At 51.6% G+C, this 21,541-nt stretch overlaps 1 protein-coding gene across 1 annotated transcript; it reads right to left on the reverse strand.

The window, feature by feature from the left end:
- Positions 1-1,860: 1,860 nt before the first annotated feature.
- On the reverse strand, positions 1,861-20,981 carry PSMD11 (proteasome 26S subunit, non-ATPase 11). Its single transcript, XM_015651388.3, has 14 exons — positions 20,850-20,981; positions 18,924-19,025; positions 13,801-13,925; positions 11,598-11,669; positions 11,231-11,288; positions 9,268-9,462; positions 8,624-8,768; positions 8,331-8,391; positions 6,751-6,813; positions 6,030-6,155; positions 5,465-5,500; positions 4,166-4,217; positions 3,187-3,329; positions 1,861-3,063 (listed from the first exon to the last, which is right to left on the reverse strand). The coding sequence occupies exons 1-13, from the start codon at positions 20,938-20,940 to the stop codon at positions 3,187-3,189; spliced, it is 1,269 nt and encodes a 422-aa protein (XP_015506874.1). The 5' UTR covers positions 20,941-20,981; the 3' UTR covers positions 1,861-3,063.
- Between the last annotated feature and the right edge of the window lie 560 nt (positions 20,982-21,541).

Genomic DNA, 21,541 nt, shown 5'->3' on the forward strand with positions numbered 1-21,541 from the left:
CTCTCCGTGTCCTGCAGCGCCACTCAGAGGCCGCTCCGCCGCCACCGGAGCTGCCGGGCCCGGCCCAGACCGGAGCCGCCCTCGGGGGGACCCTGTGGCCCAGGAGCTGCTCCCGGCAGAAGCCAGGAAAGGTCGGGCACGTCCCGGCCCTGCGCTAATGACCCATTAAAGTCCATTTATAATCATTTACACCCTGCCTCGGTCCTGCGGCTGCCAATCCCACTCCCACTGCAGGGAAATCTCCAAAAAACACCAAAATCTCCCGTGAGGACAGACCTGTCCCAAAAACCTGCCTGTCCTTCAGAGCACATTCAGTCCTCTGTGGGAGCTGCTTCTCGGGGCTGGGCAGGACTCTCTGCAGGGCTCTCTCCTCTCTAAAGGAGGTTTTGCTGCACCATGGGGACAGTGACAGCCCAGCCTGGGCACTACTGGCACTGAGAATTCCCTTTGTCCATTAAAACATCTCCCAGATCCAAGCAGTAGCTTTTAAGTTCGTCCTTATGAAGTTTAAAAGGGTTTTTAAAAGGGTTTAAAAAGGTTTATAAAGGTTTTTAAAACAGGCTGTACAATTTGAGGGGGTTTGACTCTAATTTTAGTATGCTTGGAGTTGCCTCAGAAAACCCCTGTTCCAAAGGCAATTCCAAGGACTGAAATGTCACTAAACCTCCCTGATCCCACACAAGACACCAAAGGTGGTGTCATTACAGCCCTGCTGCATCATCCCTGCTCCTGAGCATCCCTTCAGCCTCAAGCAGGGACATGCCAGACCCCCGCCATTGTCACTTGTGGGGTCAGGATCAATTCTGTCCCCACTGGAGGTGACAGCTGGAGCTGGACACGATCCCCAGCAAGGGGGATGAGAGGACAGAAGCTGCAGGAGGGCAGGGCTGGATGGGATATTGGGCAGGGATTGTTCCCTGGCAGGGTGGGCAGGCCCTGGCACAGGGTGCCAAGAGCAGCTGGGGCTGCCCCTGGATCCCTGGCAGTGCCCAAGGCCAGGCTGGACATTGGGGCTGGAGCAGCCTGGGACAGTGGGAGGTGTCCCTGCCATGGCTGGGGTGGAACTGGGTCGTGTTTTAAGTCCCATCCAACCCAAGCTCTCCCAGGATTCTGTGTCTCCACGTCCATCTCCACCCCAGCCCCTGCCTCAGCCTGTCCCAGCTCCAGCTCTGCTTCCATGAATGAATTTCTCTTCATTCACTCACAACTAGCATCTAATTCAACAAATCCCATCCAAATGACACATCCCTGGGGAAAACACCACTTCAGGGGCATGGCAGGGAACTGGACAGAGATGTTTGGGGAAGTATCTCAGGAATTAGAGATAAAAAGAAAGAACTATTAAAACTAGAATTGCACTTCCCTGCTGCCTGAGGTGTAGGAGTGAAATCTTTCCTATTTTCCTGCCTCTGAGGGCAGGTTGTTTCCCTGCACCATCTGGTGTCTCAGGAGTTTCAGAGGTTAAAATTCAAGTTATTGTATCAATGATACTCTAAACCTTCTCCTCCCCAGCCTTTCAGGCCTGTGCAGTGTGAGACTCCAACACAGCATAAGGGCACAATGAGGAAAGGCTGGAGGGGTGAGAGGCCACATTTAATCTGTTTTTCACCATAATAATAGTGCTAATAATAATTATTATTACACATTCAGTAGCACTAGAAGCTGTTGTGCCAGGAACACATCACAATCCATAAATCTTTTGTGATGCTGCCTCAAACATCCACATTTGGTGTCTCCAAAGTATCATCCCCGAAAATGCTTTGGTGAGGGGATGATCCCACCTGTCCTTAAGCAAAGGGAGAAGTTTGCACTGCACCCAGCCCAGGATCTGCCCTGGCAGCTGAAGACAGGAGACAGAGGTTTTTGAAAAAAAAATTCTTTATTGGAACTCATCTGAACATCAGATATACCTGGTGTTGGTTAGCAAGAACCGTTTGTACATTTGATATTGATGGTGCCAAAAACCCAAACAGCGACTGACTGGAGGAGATGGAAATTAAGAATAATAAAATAAAATAAAAGGTTGGAGAGGTCGAAATGTGAACAGAAAGGGGGGAAAATCAGCCAGTCTAAGAGTCAGCATGAAGGCAAAATATTTCCTGATAAAACAGAATCCTTTTACAAAATATAAATTTTGTAAGAAAACGTGGAGAGGGAAATAGAGACAGAGGGGAAAGGAAAAATAAAAATGAGCAGGACAGAGATGCGGAAGCTTACACTGCCCAAATGGCGTTAAAACTTACTGGAAACCTCACCAGAAAATGGAACATGCTGGAATACACCGTGCTCCGCCCCCCAGGACTTTGGGACCGAGGAGGAAGCTCCCACTGGGCTGTTCCAGAGGGCCAGGCTGTCCCACCTCGCGTGGGGAACCAGAGCTCAGCGCTGCTGCACAGCTGGAGTCGGCTCCACCGCTCACCTGCTCCTACCAGCGCAGGTGGGGAGGGAGGAAACATTGAAAATCTAAGTCTATCTGCAAACAAGAGCATGCAAGTCAGGCTCCAGGGAAACCTGCGCCGTCCCCTTCGCCGAGAGCGGCCGCAGGAAAATCATCGCGGAGCTGCTTTCGAGGGGGTCGGAGGCCTCGAGGATGGAAAGGAAACCAGCAGTCTGTACATTTTGGGTTTGTCTGGTTCAGTACAAATGGAATCGAGTTGGCTGCTCGGACACCGCCAGCACGTCTCCGATTTCAGGGCGGAGGAGATGAAACAAATTGGTTTTGGGCACCTACTGGTAACAAAACGCTGTCCCTGCTGAACTCTGCCGTCCCTCAGGAAGTGGAAAGCACATGTTTAGGTAGTGTAAGCCTTTTTCCTTTTATTTAGAATACCCTCTTTGTTTAAACAATATTCCCCCCCCAGATACAAAGTTCGGCCAGTAAAGATTACATGGAAACTGGAACACGCATCGTCTGGAATACAAGATGCACCGGATGAGGAAGTTTAAAAACTTTCCGAGCGAAAAGTAGAACAAAGAAGAAAAAAAAAAGTCTCCTAACATTTTCCCAAAGGTTTCACTCTCCTGTCACACACACTCTCCAAATGACAGCTAGCAAATTCAACTCTGTGAAGAGAAAACAGAGCCACGTCACTCGACAGGAGAGGGAACGAGGCTCAGGGACACGGAGCACGGCGGGGCCTGGCAGCAACTCCGGAGCTCTGCGGCCCCCAGGGAGGCCCCACTCACCTATGTCAACTTCTTGGCTTTGTTGTAGAGCGAATCCACTACTTTGCTCATGTTCTGAATCGTCTCGAGGGCAGCCTCGTAAGTTTTGTCTACGGGGGGTTCGTCGAAGATGATCAGGACACCCTCGCCCTGGTCAAGGATTCCTGTGGGCACAAGCTGCTGTTAAGCACTGGGATGCTCGATGGATCACGGCTTCCAGACAGCAGGAATTTAGGGATCTACCCCAGAAACACCCAGTCAGCTGTGCAGGGTTTGGGAAGGGCTCACGTGTTGGGCTGGACTGGCTGATTTTGGTCAGGACTGCTTTAGCATTCCCAGAAAAAAATACATCCCAGAGAACAGGCTGAGAAACCATTCAGGAGATGAGAATTCCTGCCCATCCCCTCCCATCTCCCTCCCTCCTCAGGCCCTGTGCCCACAAGGATGGCTCAGCACAGCTGGTTCATCCTGCAGCTGTGCCCAGGTGCCGGGGGAGCTCTGTCCCCCTGCAGCACTCTGTGCCCAACGTGCTGATCCCAGGCATTCCCCTGGCTCAGCCACATCCAGGGACAACAGAACCACGAGCACAGCTGCACCCTTGACAGGTTTTTGGGGCAGCAGTCTGCTGTGGGCCCAGCCAAGCCACAGCACCCCACTGGGCCATGGGGTGTCCCCACAGACACCCTGGACACAAACAGCTGGGAAAGGTGACCACACCCCTGGTCAGCTCCAAGAGGGAGAGCCCACCTGGGGGTCCCTGGATACTGTCACAGCAAGAGGGACCCAACAGCATTCCTGAAATTAACCCTTGGGCTAAGGAAGGTGGATGGAGCAGCAGGAAGAGCCTTCCTGAGCTGTGATACAGCAGCAGGAACATTCCTGGCTGGCACCTGCACATCTGCTGCCTCAGCAGGACCCCCAGGCTCAGAGCAGGAGGGGGAGCCCAGCCACAGCTCGTGCAAACACGGGGCAGTCAGAGCTGAGGGATGCAGAGACTCACCATGAAACTTCTTGTCCAAGATCATCTGTGACAGTTTCCTTTCTACCTCAGCCTGGAATTGAAGCAGAAAAATTAGAAGTCTCCCAGAACACATAAAAATACATGAATTTTACTGCTGCACTCTTGACAGCCCTGCTGGGACACGAGCACTGCTCACCAGCAGCTCCTCCTCCCTGAACGTGGCTTGGACACCACCACCAGCCTGAGATGCCTCAGGAAATTGGGGAGCAGCTGCTAATGAGGGAGCACCAGGATGTCTCTTGTCCCACGTGTGACACTGTATCTGTCACTTCACACAGGCTTTACCTGTGGGGGTTCTGCAACTTTCTAACTCAGTTCAGCAAGGATTTAGACAAGAGTTGTCCAAGTTTTATTTAATCCATGCAGGACCCAGCTGAGCTCCTGCCCAGCACCAGGAAGGCCCACAGGAGGCAGCTCCTCTCTGGGCAGAGGAGACACAGAGCAGCTTTTACTCTGAATATTAACGATGTGTTCAACACCATGAGCTAGTCTGGGACAGACTGTGTGCCAGGGGAGGTTTAGGTTGGATATTAGGGAAAATTTCTTCATGAAAAAGATTGTCCAGCCCAGGGCAGAGGTGAAATCCCCAGATTTAATAAATGTGTGGATGTGGCACTTAGGGACATGGATGGTTTTAGCAGTGCTGGGGGAATATTTGGACTCAGTGATCTCAGAGGCCTTTTTCAACCTGAATGATTCAGTGATTCTGTGACCACAAAGGCTGAGCTCAGCTCACTTCCCAACCTCTGGCCTAAATGCCAGTACAAGACAACATCACTCTGGGGTGCAACTGGCTGGGATTACAGCGGATTTTCCTAAAACTGAATCTGTCTGGGATTATCTGTAAGCAGTTACTGCATAGTCAGTGTGACAGACACATCCTTAATGACACTGCAGGGTGATTAGCTGGATCCTGAGGGTCTAAGTAAGGTTCCCCTGGGAACACTCAGGGGATTAAACACGGGGCACAGGGGAAGACTGAGCTGGTCACGACAAAGCAGAGGAAAATCTGCCTCCAATAAAAAGCAAGAGCCAAGACAGGGAGTAAAACCCATGGGAGGGAAGGGGACAGCACAGCCAAGTCTGGAGCACAGGAAACCTCGATGCCTCCCAGGAGCTGCCTGTGTCAGAGTTTAGTTCCCAAGGGTGAGAGTTGCCTGGAAATGCTATGGATCTCATCTGTCATCCTTCATGTTCAGTTCCCAGTGACCAATGCCATTTAACCCCAACTCCTCTGCCCTCTGAACACATGGCATTGATTTCTGGGGAGGTTCTTACCTTTGAGAGCTTGATGAGGCTGGATATGTGTTCAATCTGTAAGGAAGACCAACATTTAGGTAAATCTTTAGCTGCACTTGGACACACAACAGAGGTTTGGGGCTCTTCCATGGAACTGCTCAAGGGCCTGGAAATGCTCTGGCCTAAAAATCTCCAGTGGCTTTCTCCACTCCTCAGCTTCAGGTCCTTCAGGTTTCACATCTGATTTTAACTAATATGAACTGGATCCCTAAAGCCATTTCACTCTGAAAGGTAAAATATTTCCTCTCCAAGACTATGGCACAGCATTGCCCAATCAGAGGCCTTGGAAGCCAAATGCTGTCACCTTCAGGGTTAAAAGCCAGTCACCTTGCCAGGAGCATGAGAGGAACAGGTGGAAAGGGCAGTGACTCTGGAATGTGATTTTCCAAAGGTCCCCTCAGCCTCCTCATAATTTTAACATGATGAACCCTGAGCTCTGAAAGTGCTGAGCAGCTGAGAGTACAAAGTGTTCCATATGGGAACAATCCCCTCAGTCCCAGCAGCAGGGACAGAGGGACCAGCCTGTCCAGGTTGGAACATTTACCTGTACTCTGGAGAAGGGCTCGATGACTCTGATCAGGTTCTGTTCCAATAAGTTATCATAGAGCTTGGCCAGGTGAGTGTTTATGATGGGGTCGTCCCTGAGCTCCACCTTGTAATCTGTCAGAGCCTGTGGGGACACAGCAGGAGGAAATAATTCCAGTAGCAACAGTTTCTCAAGGTCCTCTGAGGATGAGATCCCCTCCCTGCCCAGCCAAGTACCATGGCTAATCCAATCCCTAATTTAGCTAAAAGCCAGGTCATGACAGCCCAGCAGCCTTTCCAACATCTTTTATCTTCACTCTGCAGGAGCCCAGCGAGCCCCACTCTCTGTTCACAGGCAGCAGAGCACGACAGGATTCCATCCTCAAATGGGAATCCTCTCCCTGTGCTCTGCAGCATTCCTGCTGAAACCAGGAACAAGTTTAGGAAGATACACATCCCAGTGAACAGCACCTAAAGAAAAACTGCTTCTGAGTTTTCTCTCCAAAAAAAACCCAAGAAAGATAAAAAGGAAAAAAACTGGGTTCAAGCAAGTTTATCCCCACGCACTGAAAATGTAACCGGTTGATTGTTGGGGGGTATTTCTTGATGCTCTGTTGCTTTCTATCAATGTTTCCATGGTTTCCTGCTGTGGGATGTAACAGCTCCTACAACTTTCCAAACCAGGCATTTCTGAGTGGATTTTGCCCAGCCAGGCCCCATCTTGTGTGTCCCTGACTCACCTTTTCAAAATCTGCCAGCGACCGGTTCTTGCTGGCCTGTGCCACACATTTTAGTGCTTCTGTCTGTGAGGAAACAGAACCAAAGGAGGTTATTTCTTCCTGGGTTCTCCTCTCAGGGTGACTATGCCAACTGTGCAGTAGCCTGGGAACGTGCTTAAGCAGCAAACCAGGAATGTTCCTTGTCACAGCCACAGGCAGAGGGAGAGCAGCTGCTGAGGGGAGAACAAGCCAGGCAGCTGCAGGACATGACCTGAAACATCTCCAGAGGGACAAAGCACCCAGGTCTGACAGCACCAGCTGCAGGCTGGGAGCCAGTTTGATGCTGTTTTTAAGGGAAGTGCACATTTTGGCACTTGCTTTATGAAGGGCCTCCAGCTGAGTCTCTCCCCTTCAGCACAGCCACTTCTCTGCTGAATGACAGGGGCAGGGCAGCAGCTCCCATGGACACCCCACCATGGACAGCTTCAGGGATGAGTCTTCTCCACCCCAGAACTGCTGAAATGAAGCAAAAGCTTCGTCCCCAAACAAGCACACTTACACCCAACAGTGGTAATCCCAGCAGGGAACAGCAGAACAGAGCCTGAGTGGCAGGGGACAGGACAAGGACAGCCTCTGGTGCACAAGGCCCAGGTTTCTGCTGCCCTCTCTTTTGGGCCTGTCCCATGCAGAGCCAGGAGCTGGACTCCATCCTTGTGGTCCTTTCCAAGTCAGAATGTTCCAGGATTTCCCCCAGGGCTGCTCTCTCCCTGCTCCCCAGTGGCTGCAGGAATTGCTGGTCAGGGCTGGCTCAGGAGCACGGTGTGGGAACAGCAAGGGTCCCCTGCTCTGGAGAGAAGCCTCCAGTGCCATGCAGGGCAAAGGGATGAGTAGGATTGGGGCTGCCCTTCCTTATCCAGGAGGGATATCCCCACGTCAGACCTTTCCACGCATGTTTACTCACTGAGCTCTGCTAATTCCCAATCCCCTGTGGGCAGGGGAGCAGCAGCTCCTGCGTCACAGCAAATCCCAGGCTGAGCCCCTGAGGGCAGCAGGATCCCAGCCTGGCCCAGCACACCTGGAGTGTGGTCCTGCACCCTCTACAAGCATCCTTGGATTGAATTTGGGGGCAGCATTCCCAGCCTGGCACATTCACATGTTTTAACACCTCCCTGACTGCCTGGCTCCCACCTCACACCATCCAGGTCTCCACCTGCTCAGCTGCACTGCCAGGAATGGATTCCCAGCACTGGCTACAGTGAAGTAAAAACAGCAACTCAGATTTAAACACTGCAGCAGCTGGTGAGAGCAGGGACATGAGGACCTGATGGCATCAGGCAGTTTGTAGCTGATGAAGAAAAGCAGGAAGGAGAAAAACAGGGAAAATGAAGCGAGCAGCCCAAATTCTCTGGTTGTGAAAATCACTGTAAACCCCTTTGAAGGCAACTGACTTCTGGCAATGACTCATGGTAATTTAATCAGTTCTGGATCTCGTGCAGGACACTCAGGAGTGATGGGTATTTTGGTATGAGAAGAGCAAAGTGTTTGACAAAGCCAGCATTGAGAAGGGTAAGAGGAAGATGGAAAGGGTTAAGTTTCTATACCTGTCTTCCTGCATACCGCAGAGCAAGCTTCCCACTCACTAATGCTTGCACATCTTCTGGGCTGCAGACAGAGGGAAGGGAGCAGAGCTTTTACACAGGAACATGGTCAGCTTAAACCCCAGAGCACCTCAAAAATCCCCAACTGATGGCAAAGTACTACAACCCAAATAGCATCACATCAGGAGCACTGATCAGGTGATAAACACACTGCCCATTAGTTCAGAGTCCCATAAACAAAAAGCCCTTCCCTGGAAATGCAGGAAGTCTTCTTCCCAGAACCATCTGCCACCTACCTGTTGAGCATGATTTTGCACAGCAACATGTATTTCAGAGCAGTGATGGCTTTGGGGTTGTCAATTGAATCATTGCCCTCAAACGCCTCATAAAAATATGAATAGGCTGTTTTCCAGTCCTTCTCTTCTGCTGCGTGGATAATACCTGGGAGAGGCACAAACAAGTTAATTCTGAGCATGACTGGGAGAGGACAGAACAATTTAGCTGTTCAGTGACAATTTATCTGTGACTTCAGTAAAGGGAATCCTTTCCTCCTGTGCCCCCCTTGTCTCATCTCCATCAGAAGAAAACCCACAGCCTCTCTTACAAGGACATTTTCAGACATACAAGTTCAGGGCACTTCAGGTAAGTGCCTGCAAACTGGGTCAGGAACAATGTGTAATGGGTCAGGAACACAGTGTGAGGCTAGAACTGCAGTGCCTGGGGAGCTTCTGGACCCTCCACCACTGGCAGCTTTCAAAAATGGGCTGAAAACAGAAGTGTCAGGAACAATGTCACTGCAGCTGATACCACTGCCACTGAGGCAGAACTGCTGGTATCCTGAGGCCCCACCAAGCACCATGATTCCCTCAGAAAACAACAAATATCAGATGGCTGATGTGTCAGGACAAGTGCTGGGTGTTGTTCTTGTCCCAGAGCTCACCTGACTGCATGTCCAGCGCTGCCTGCAGCTTGGGGGGACAGTAGATGGCATTGGCCGTGGTACGTGCCGAGGTTAAGGCTGCTCTTGCTTTTGGCAGATTGCTCAGGGCATGGTAAGTCTTGCTCTCTAAAAGCTGCACTTCCACCAGCAGTGCCTTGTCATCCATCTTCTTCAACTCCCGGAGCAGCTGGGAGCCTGGCAGAGGACAAGGACTAAACTGTGACCTGCTCTGCACCAGCATCCACACAAACCAAATCTCTCCAGGGGCCACCTGTGCTCCCCCAGCAGTCAGGGCTTTGAGGGAGGGACAGGAGGCTCACACAACCTGTTCTTCCAAGAAAAAGCAAGGGACAGGGAATAATGGTGGGACAGTGGCAGTCCACAGCAGGAGGATGAGGCAGTTGTGTGTCAGAGGGGGGTGTGGGCAGCAGTGTCCTGGAGGGGCTGGGCAGTTGGGATGGTCACTCTGGCACCTGTTCCCAGGTGATCTCCCTCTCCCACAGGGAGCTCCAGCAGAACTGCCCCCTCTGCATCACAGAGCATTCTCAACAAACTCCTAAGAACATGGGATGAGGAAGGAATGATTTTAACACAAGGTATCTACAGGGGAGGCAGGAAGGGACAGCCTAAGAAATTCCAAGACGAGCTGACACAGCACAGCCTTGTGAGGACAGAATGAGCCAGTCCTAAAGGAAACTTGTCCTCTTCTTTCCCCCACTGAAGAGCTAACTTGGGGTAAGCAGAGATAAAAACCTCCTCCACCTTTGCTGTGCTCAGGAGGTGATAACCAGACCTGAAACTGCAGATCTGGGCAGAAACAAATGGATTCTCCCTGGAATCATCCCTGCGAGGCTCTGCTTGCACCTACTCCCCACAGCCATGGACACAGCCACCTCCTCAGCCACACAGGAGTGCTGTGCACAACACTGACACCCTGACAGAGCATCAGAGCCTGCTCTAGAGGTACTTCCCAAGCCCCCAAGGTGTCCCACCAGCCAAGGGATTAAATTAAGCACAGCTTTGGAGTGTGGCCTCTGATCAGTTTAAACCTGAGTTCATTACCTATCCCTATGCAAACTAGTTCTAATTCTGATGAGATACACATCAGCCAGATGTATGCCACCACACAGGTTAAGAAGTTCTGGGTCCCAGGTGAGCAGTTCAGGCTGTGTCCATGTCCCTGAGCATGGCAGAACAGGCTGTGCAAACACCCCCCAGACACATGTGTGTTTAAACCTCACAGCTTAAACCTCACTGACAGCTTAAGCCTCACTTACAGCACTGCAGGCATTTGCAAAATGAGCATTTTAAAAGCACCAGGGGAGCTGAAAGAGGTTCTGCTTTACTCTGCTTTGGGGCAGAGCAGGAGTTCACTACTTCATTACCATCCCTTGGGTGGTGCAGGGGCAAATTCTTAAAGCCTCCATAAGACTTTGGCTAATGACACCCACAGAGGTTTTGCCATTTCCAGGTTTTACTCCTGGCTATGTTTGAGCAAACTGGAAAAAAGCTGCTTTCTCCCTTCAGCCTCTGTGGCCACAGCAGAGTATTCCAGCATGCTCCAGCAGGAGCCAAACCTGTGGCCTTCAGCTGGATACAGCTCCCAAAATTATCTGCAACAAACAAGTCACAGAATCCCAGAGTGGTTTGGGTTGGAAGGGGCGTTAAAGCCCATCTCATTCCACTCTCAAATGAGCAGGGACACCTCCCAGGGTGATCCAAACCCCATCCAAACTGGCCTTGGGCCCAGGTGAGGTGGCTAAGGATGGTGAAACAACAAGAACAAAGACACCTCTAAGAACTGTTATCACCCAGCTACAGCAAGAGGTGGCAGAACTGAATCAGCACTGAGAAATTAAGAGACCCAAATCCTGCAAAGCTTCTCAAGGAACACAAAACAGGCAATGGCTTTCCCTGTCAGAATTAACAGTAAAGATTTACCACCACCTAGTGGGAGCCTCACCTAGCTGCAGAGCTTCTTGGTACCTCTTGGTGTCGAAGTAGAGAGAGACCAGCCTCGCCTGGAGAACAGAAAAGGAACTGCTGTGAGGAAAGCCAGAACAGATTTGTTTTGTAAAATGAAGCTTTGTATTCTTCTCTGCACAGATTTCACTACATTAATCTGTATTTGTCACATTGTGTGGTACAGTTGTGCAAGGCCTAATGCACAAGGAGTAAAACCCTGCACTTTTAAGGAGAATTTCAGTGTAATTAATGTCATCCCCTGACACATAGAAAGATGTGAACAGCACACAAGTGCTCTACTTTTACAGGTATTAAATGTGACAAGGGGATGATGCTGCTCCACATGTTTGGGATCTGGGACCTACCTCCAGAGCCTGGCGCAGGAAAGTCCTCTTCTCTGATTTGGCCCATTCAATACACTCTAAACACAAGTCAACCTTAAAGGGAGCAGAAAGAAATCAGTCAGTTCTAGACATTTTCTTTGTCAGTGCCCACCCCAAATGCCTCCCAACGACACCAGAGGTGTCAAATGAAGGCATTTGGGGTAGGCACTAACACTTTCCCAGAGTTTAAACCCATGGTCATGGTGTATTTTCAATAAAGAAAAATAAATTTCATGTGCTTTAGGGCCTAGATAGATACTGTAATCTGTATAAAACAGCAGAGGTGCTGGGCTCTGCTTTGGGGGCCTCATCCATCATTTCAAAGCACAGCAAAGAAACTCAGAATATTCCCATACTCAGGCTGAGACTCCCTTGATGGATAAAGCAGAACTGCTCCATCTCAATTAGATACTATTGTGTTTTATCTGACCAATAATGCACAGTAAGTCATCCTGTGGTGCCAGGCTCAGAAATGTCTCTTCCCAAAACCTCTGGATTGCAGCTCAACACTGCAGGCCTCGTCAGCTCCTTCTCACTGCTTATTAAATGTGAACATTTTATGAAAAGCCATTATGAAGCTTCAATTTATTACAGGGTGATAGCTGGAGCATTAGGAGCTGAAAAAATCTCCAATTTCACTGCTTTACTGGGCTCCTGGGAGCATTCTGGATGTGAGCTACTCTGAGGAAGCAGACAATCCTCAGAACATTTCTGAAAGGATTTGAGATTGCTGCATCAAGGACCTCAAAGGTTGATGTCATCTTCCTTAAGGTTTTGGGTTTGGCTCCAGAATATGTCTAAAGTGACTATTTGGACTGACTTTTTATTATTTCCACCACCATTACTCCAACCTGTTCCTCCTTTGCAACTGCATCTGAATATTGTCCATTACACCAAATTACCTTGAGAAAAGCCTGTAGCTACTCATTTCCTCCTGACATTTTTAGGAGTTCTCCCTTCTCACCTGCACAACCCACCCCATTTCCCCTGACCTCGTTTGCTAAAGAAAGAAGGGGAAAACATTCTGTCACCATTCATTATCCACAAGCCACAAGGACTGAACAGCAAACAAGGGACATTGGCTGGGTTACCTGCCACTAGAGGATGACAGCTCTAACGTGCCTAATTTTGTGCTAATTTGGCTAATGAGAATGTCACCTGCCCCTCAGCATGGAAGAACCTCTCCAGCCTGCAGTCTGCCAGTCCTTGAATGCAGGTTTCATGTGGGTTTGTCCCTAACCTGCTGCTCAGACCCTTCCTGTGCCAGCACAACCCCCTGTAGGGCACTCCCAAGGTGCTCCTGTCCTTATCCCACTCCCAAAGAAAAAAAAAATATTGGGGAGAAAAAAGAAAAACTCAGACAACTGTATCCTATGGAGCTGATGAGAATGGAGTGAACTCTAACTGGGCACTATCTCAGACTGTCTTGGATTTTCTGGCAGGGGAGCTCATCCACTGAACCAATTCACACCTGGTAGCTGCAAAACCCTTCCCACTCGTGCTTCAGGAGTAATTTTTGTGTCTCTGTGCAGTAAAACACCCATCACAGGTGTGTCCATGTGCAATCCTGACCAGCTCCTGGACAGCCCCCAAGCAGTGGCTCTTCCAGCTCTTCCCACAGCACCCCCACCGTTCCCACTCCAAGCTCCCTGGAAACACATTCCCAACACTGTTCACACTACAAAATACTCCCAACACTGCACCTACAATCACTAAGGCTGGAAAAGCCCTCTAAGATCTTTGAGTCCAACCATTCCCCCAGCACTGCCAAGGCCACCACTGGCCCACATCCCCAAGTGCTACATCCACATGGCTTTTAAATCCTTCCAGGGATGGGGACTCCACCACTGCCCTGGGCACCTGTGTCCCAGGCTGGACAACCCACTCAGTACAGGAATTTTCCTTAATATCCAATCTAAACCTTCCCTGGCACAACTTAAGGAAGCAACATGAATCTAAGACAAATGCCTATGGTGGGAGTCGCTCCTAACCTGCAGCAGGGAGAGGTTTGCAGAAAAACATGGTTATAAATTCAATTATCTAATGTTTTATTTATAAAATACATCCAAATGCATTAAAAGTCTGCTTCCTGACATGAATAATTCTTCAGTGAGAAGCAAACTAGGTCAGATAATGGTGTTGCAGGCTTTTGAGGAACAGCCTGGTGCTGGAACTGCAGCCTCACCTCCTGTCCTGTGGCTGCCTCCATGTCCAGGAAGAGGTCGAGCAGGGACCGGACCAGGCGCGCGGCCTTGGCTTTGCTGATGGAGTTCAAGAAGGGCCGGACGTACTTCAGGAGTCCTCCCAGCTCTGCAAAATCCCCACAACGTGAAACACAACCCCCCAGCCAAGAGCTGCACCGAGCTGGAGCAGCCACACATCATGTACAGGCAGGAATTGTCACACCAAACATTTCCCAGCTGGTTTTTCAGTGTCATCCACAGAACAGAGCAACAAATGTCACCTGCAGGGCAGCCCTGAAGCAAACAGGGACTGCACAGGGGACTGGGGGCTCCAGCCTCACCACAGCACTGCTGTCACTGCAGTTCCCCAGCTGCCATGGCCTCAGGCATATTTGAAAATGTAAGGATATAGTAAATGCTTTGAGTTTTTTCTATAAAGTGAGGGATGGAGTTTATAATTTAGGTGTGTTTGTATTAACTCACAGTTTCATGCTTTAATCTGCCCCACCTAGCCAAGCCCAGGATGTTGGATCCACCTTGTGCTCCACCACTGGAAAATCATATTCCTTAACATTCCAACTCCACCTCTACCTGATCAGCTCTGACCTCACTTAACTACATTTCTGCTTCTAAGTCTCTGCTTCTCCACTCCCAATTGTGGTGCATTAATTCACAGTTATAAAACCCGTCTTTATAAGAGGTGGAAAAAGGAAATGCCTTTTTTTAATGGAGAAACACTGAAGTGTCATTCCCAGGGAGCAGAGGAATGTGGCAGTCACAGCACAGTAGCTCCAGCACTCAGAGCCACTCAGGAATGCTGGACGTGGAGGAACTGCAGAACACAAGTGAAAAGTCTCCTACAACAAACAGCACGTGCTTTTGGGGAGGTCCCAGCCAGGGCTGCTCCCAGTTTGGGAAGATGATCCTGCACAGGGTTCAGTGCTGACTCATCAGCACCAGGGCTGCACACTGAAATCACAGCTCTCTGCCCCAGATTTCCAAGTCTCACCCAAATATCAGGTGGATCTCACACTACTGTGTTTACAAGATTCCACAGAAAAGAAAAATCAAAACAAAGCTGGTAATGACTAATTCAGAAATCTTCTACAACAAACTGGTACTAAATCAAAACTAAAATAAGAGATTAGTCTAATTTTATTTCAATTAGTATATGGAGGAGTATCACGAGAATTTCAGTTTGGAAGGATTCCAATAAAAACAAATGTAAACAAGGGCTCTTCTGTATTTCATTTAGCAGTAATGCTAAAGAATGCTAATGCTAATTGTTATGACAGCATCTCATTAATATCTAAAAATGATTCTTCATATTTTTGACTTTTTTTAACCTATTAACTTTAAGTTTGATCAAGCCTGATACACCTCATTTATTGCACTCTTAACATGTGGAACTCACTTTTTCCCAATCACTTATCAGGGAATCACTTTCCCAATCACTGATCAGAGAATTCCAGAATGGTTTGGGTTGGGAGGGACCTTCAAGCCCACCCAGCTCCACCCTCACCATGGGCAGGGACATCTCCCACTGTCCCAGGCTGCTCCCAGCCCCATCCAACCCGGCCTTGGGCACTGCCAGGGATCCAGGGGCAGCCCCAGCTGCTCTGGGCACCCTGTGCCAGGGCCTCACCACCCTCACAGGGAGTTCCTTCACAGGAATTCCTTCCCAATATCCCACCTAACCCTGCCCTCTGACAGAGGGAAGCCATTCCCTGTGTCCTGTCCATCCAGGTCCTTCTCCAGGTCCCTCCAGCTCCTGGAGCCTGTTAAGGCACTGGAAGGTTTCCAAACATCTCCAAGTACAAATTTAGAACAAAGAGAACTTATCTCCATTGTGATCCTCAGCTTTATTTCCCAAATTGTGGTGCAGGAGATCCTGACCCCAGCAAACAACCTGGACTCAATACAAGAACACCACAGGATGCTCTGACTGCCACACCTGCTTCCATAAAAGTTTGGTTTTCTCTCTGCCAGAACATAAACAGGCAGCTTTTTCTACACTTAAGGTGCAGGTACTTTAACAGCCCAGATTGCAACCTGCAGGCTGGCAGTCTTTACTCCACAAGGAATGTGCTGCTCCATGACTTTTCCCACACCAAGCAGTTCTGGGGTTCATTTAATCTTCAATATAACTCCTGGATGCAAATCCCAATCACTTTAATCCAAGGCAAACACTTCAGTCTCAAACACAGCAAACAACCAACCACAGACAATCCAACACATCAGTTCTGCACAGAGCTCCTCTGCAGCATCTCAGGGGCAGCTGGGAAAGGTGGGCTCTGGATCTGTCTTACTGAGGCTCTCCAAGGTCCATCAGCTCTCAAGCACTACCAGGAACCCTCCTCCTGTGCCTCCCTGCACTCCACCACCTCCTCAGGACCACTGGAATCAATGCCCAACACACTCTTTCCCACAGGAACTTCAGAACAAAGAAGGAAAACTCCAGAGGAACACACTGCACTGTTTATCATCCCACTGATGTGCTCCAGAGCTGCCCCAGAACTCCCCAGAAAGCAGATCCCAAGTCAACAGCTGGAATGCAGCTGTGAGTTCTGCAAACTCCACATTCAGCCATGCAGGCTCAAAGTTCCCACAGAAATTTCTCTCTCCTACCAACGTAACCACCAACTATTTTTAGGATTTTATTTTTCTAAAGAAAATGCAATGCCTGGTAAAGGGGTGGGATTGACAGCTCTGCAGGAGTGATGAGCAGCAGCTCTGGAAAATGAAGCCTACAGCTCATCCTCAGGGAAGTGTTTCCAACAGCTAACACTCCACCTATCCAAATTCCTGATCCAAGTTATTCCAACCCTATAGTCCTGTGAATTGCTATAAAAAACTGGAATGGTCATAAAGAAAAGTAATCAATCTACAAATTTATCTGCTTGATAAAGATTAAGGATTGAAAGGGATCACTTGTATTATTGTTATTTTTGTAAACAAAGGCTGCAGTTCAGCAGAGTCAACAGAATCACAGAATGGTTTGGGTTGGAAGGTACCTTAAAGCTGATCCAGTGCCACCCCAGCCATGGCAGGGACACCTCCCACTGTCCCAGGCTGCTCCAGCCCCAATGTCCAGCCTGGCCTTGGGCACTGCCAGGGATCCAGGGGCAGCCCCAGCTGCTCTGGGCACCCTGTGCCAGGGCCTGCCCACCCTGCCAGGGAACAATCCCTGCCCAATATCCACTTCTAGGGAGAGAGCAGCCACCGCCTCAAACCTGTCCAAGAAGTTCCACTGGCTAAAACCAAATGCTGTGCAGTGAAAGCCACAAGATGAAATCCCAGTGTCAGCCCAGCACTGGGGTCTCTGAGAACAGCTGTAGCTGGTCATGGTGCTGCTTGCCCCTGACTTGTCACTCTTACCCAGAAAGCTGACAGGAGGGGAAGGGACAGAGCCCTTCCCACAGCTCCAGCAACACCCTTTCCTTCATCCCCCAGTTCCACAACTCCAGAAAACACCTCCAAATCCTGCTGACCTCCCTCTGAGCTGCACATACACACACACCTGGCTTCTGAATGGCACTAAGTCCATTTTCTTCCCTCCAGAACACACTCACTCTGCAGTTCAGTGGTACTTTTAATAGAACACAAATACATTCTATGTTTGCCCCCTCACAACACCGTGAGTTAACAGTATTACAGCCCAGTTAACAGTATTATTTTCAATTCCTCAGCCTTCCCCTTGAAAGAAAATAAATCTATCAATGCCCACCCTCTGGGAAAACCCTGGAGCTCTTTATCCTTGTGCCAAACTTCAGCCTAAACTCAAAACTGCCCCAAGCTCTGTAGAGGTGAGGAGGACACAAGCACCACAGCAGCACATCCACACTGACCCAAAGGGACTCTGATTTCCCCCTTTTTACCCAAACACACACCTCTTTCCTGCTGCAGGGCCCAGCCATGTCTGGTGACCTCTGGTGAGCAAACACCAGGGTGCAAAGGGCACTGGCACAGCACAGACACCCACATTGACTTCAGCCAGGAATGGGGCACTTGCACAGCAGCTTCCTCTGTCCTGCAGGAGCAGGTGAATCCTGTGCTGGAAGGGTTTGTTTTTCCCCAGGGACCATAAAAGCAACCCCCAGCAGGAATCAGAGGTGCACACCTAGGGGAGGTGACAAGAACAGCACCTTTGTTTCCAGCACTCTCTCAGGGCCAGTCATGCACTGTCCCCAGCCCTGTCCAGCTGCAATCCACAGTGGGATCAGGGCTGGAATGCTCATTCCAGCACGTGTGGTGTGGGCAGAGCAGTGAAATGGCCCAGCCCAACAGGAGTTTCCTAAGCCCAGTGGGACACCAAGGAACATTTCACAATAGATACAAACTGTGACCTGGACCCATGGCAGAGCCCTCCACAGCTTTCCATGAGCTACTCCAAAGTTAGGCCTGTTGGTGTCCCAACACTTCCACTGTGATTGAACCTTCTGCTGGGTGCTTTCCCCACCCCCTGCCAGACCTGCATGCAAACATTTTCCACTGCCCAGGGCTGCAAACCCAACCACAGAACACTCTGGTACAGAGAGTGTCCTGAAATGCTCCAAGGGAAAGGAACAGCACAGCTGTAAAATGCTGAGTGCAAAACAACCAACCTTGAGCTCTCCAGGAAACAGGAGACAGGAACAGACTCAAAATCACCACTGAACACAGAACTTGACTCCATCCCTGTCCCCTCACACACTCACAATAGAGGGACTGTCCCATGCAGAGCTGGGTAGGGGCTGCTGATGTAATGGTCCAGCAGATAAATCAATTGATTGTGAGGGGAGCTGCTGGTGAGGAAGTATTTTATAGAACAAACTTTCCCATTTGAAACCAACCAGGAAACACCTCTCATCTCAAACATAACAACTTAGCAAAACTTTAGTCACTCATACTGAAACAGCCCCACATCAAAGGGCCACAGACTGAACTGTGCATTGTTTGGAACACTGGGCCAAGCAACACCAAATTAATATTTATGTTCTTTATTTGGTTTTTAGTTTCTGTCTCGTCTCTGAGAGAACATTTCCTGCCAAAAGCTGTTTTTCCAGCTACCCCACTAAGTAAGGAGACCAGGTCCATTGGCTGCAGGATCTCCTGCCTGTTACCTCAGTTCCTGTTTCAGGCTCACCTTCTGCCTGCCCAGTCTTGGCCAGCAGTGACCCCAGCTCCAGGATGCTCTGCTCTTTGACTTGCACCGCTTCCTCATCGTTTTCCTGGACATCACGTTTCACTGGGAAGAAAAAGAGCAGGGAAGTTGCCTTTAGTGGTGCTTCAGGTGGAAAATCATCAACTGCTGCTCAGCTCCTGGAGAGGAACCCAAAGCAGGACCTGCTCCAACAGGCACCAGGGAGTTCAGCCTGGCCCAAAAGGTCTGGGAAGTTTAAATCCAGTGCAGGGAAGTTTGCAGTGCTTTGTCTGTGCTCTACAGGGGCTTTACCAGCCCACAGACCTCACTGCTCTCTCCAGCTCCAGGTATGTACAACCTCAGCTTCTGCAGCTGTGTAAGTGTCACTTCCAAACAGCACCACAGAACCAGACCACACTGGAGCCACAGAACCAGGTAAGAGACATTTAAAGGCATTTCTGGGGTTGGATACTCCACTCTGGGATTGTTGATGTTGCTGCTTTGTGCACTAAGCTGAAATCCCATGGACAAAATACAGCACAACACCAGCAAAGTGAGGTGGTACATCCCTACCCACGCTGGTGTCACACCCGCTGCCATCAGCCCTGGCAGTGCCATCACCCTCTGCCCCAGGAAGTGATTCTGCTCTGAGGCAGATAAAGGGACAAATGACAGGCAGCAGCAGCACCTGAGTGTGCACAGCATCAATTCCATTCGAGTCATCCACCACACAGTGCCCTTCCTTCCCTGCCACCACCCCCAGTGCAGGGAGCTCCTCCAACTTCCACATAAACAAAGCCAAAATCCCGGCTCTAGGGAACTGAAACTGTGCCTTTCATCCCCTATAATTCCCTACCAAAAGTGAGGGAACTTTGTTCTAAAGGAGAAAAGCATCACAGCAACATTGTCTGGGCCACTCCTGATCCTCCCAACCCACACCAGGGCCTGTGAGTCCTGACTGAGCCTGACCCGCTGAGAGCTGCAGCTCCTCCTGAACAGCCAGAAAAACACTGAGGGACAAACAACTCTGAAAGCCCTGACAGCACCTCCAAGGTCTGACAGGGACACTCGGAAAACTTTGCCCGACACGGCAGGGTGACAGCAGGTCACAGCATCACGGCAGAGGTCACAACGCAGCACAACAATCAAGAACTTCTGGTTCAAACACCAGTTTCGAGGGCCGCACGCCTCAGCCTCGACCCCCAGAGCAGGCGGGGTGCCCACACCACCTCCAAACGTCCTCGGAGCACCGAGACCTCCCTGGCACCGCAGCCAAAGGGGCCCGTGCCGGGACCGGCACCCGGCGGGGACACGGAGAAGCGAACCCTGAGGGAAGTTCTCCAGCGAGGAGCGGAGCTCGGCCGCGGCACCCGGGAGAGCTGCCCCGGCTCCGTGCGAGCAGCGCTGGGAAGGCGAGTCAGCACCGGCGGAATGGCAGCGCCGAGGGAGCGCTCCCGGCCTCGGGCACGGCCGGACTGGGCCGCGACACCGCACCCCAAACACACCGCGAACCGGCCCGAGCCAACAGCCGCGACACCCCGCCGGTACCGGCACCGCCAGAGTCCCGCACGTGCCGAGCGGAGATCTCGGGCCGGCAGCTCCATTCCAGCCGGACGGGGAGGAGCGGCCGAGCCGGCTCCGGGACTGCTCTGAGCGGCTCCGCGGACACGCACCGGGCACCGGCCCCACGCCGGGCTCCCGAACCGCGGCCCCTGCTCCGCCCCGCACCGACGGCTCCTGCCAGCCGTGCCCCCACGCGCGGGGGCCGCCGCCGGTGCCGTCCCGGCGCGGTGAAGCGCCTCGGAGCCGGGCCCAGGCCGCGTTCCCGCCCGGCGCGCACGGTGAGTCAGCAGCGGCGGTGGCGCGGTGCTCTACGCGACGCGGGTGGCGGCGGGACGCGGGCGGCGCGGGCGGCGGGCCGGCGCTCACCGATGGAGTGCAGGATGCCGATGGAGGCCTCGCGGTCGGTGGAGAGCAGGGACTGCGCGCGCTGCAGCTCCAGCACCGCCGCCGCCGCCATCTTGCCGCTCCTCGGTCTCGCCGCCAGCACGGAAGCGGCGCCGCGGCCACGCCCCTTCCTTGCGCGCGGCATGATGGGAACTGCAGTCCCGGCGGGGGCGGTGGAAGGGGCGGGGACTATGGAGGGGCGGGGCCGGGGCGGGGCGTTGTGAACGACGCCTGCGCCGAGGCCAGAAGGCGTGGTCTCGGCTGAGGGCGGGGCCTGATTGGTGGGTTTGGACACTCGGTGGGCGTGGTCTGATATGGGGGCGGGACCTGTGGAGGGGCGGGGCTCTGGGCGGGGTCTGCGGGGGGCACATTGCCCCAATTGGGGCGTGGTCTGGGGTGGGGACGGGGCTTTGGCCGGGGGGCGTGGCAGGAAAAGGGCGCGCGCGCCGAGGGAAGGGGCGGGGCCTTTGATTAGGCGGGAGCGTGGCGGGGGACGTGAGCGTGCTCTGTGGGAACGGTGTCGTCATTGCTGGGCGTGGTCTCTGGGTGGGCGTGGTCAGTGGGCGTGTCCGGGGTGTCGCGGTGTCTCTCGTGGGCCCCGCGGGGATCGCGTCCCCGGGAACGAGCGGGGGACACCGGGTGGAGGGGCCCCGAGCGGGACCTCTGCGGGGTCC

Source organism: Parus major, chromosome 27 (assembly GCF_001522545.3).
Source record: "Parus major isolate Abel chromosome 27, Parus_major1.1, whole genome shotgun sequence".
In the NCBI taxonomy this organism is placed as follows: domain Eukaryota; kingdom Metazoa; phylum Chordata; class Aves; order Passeriformes; family Paridae; genus Parus; species Parus major.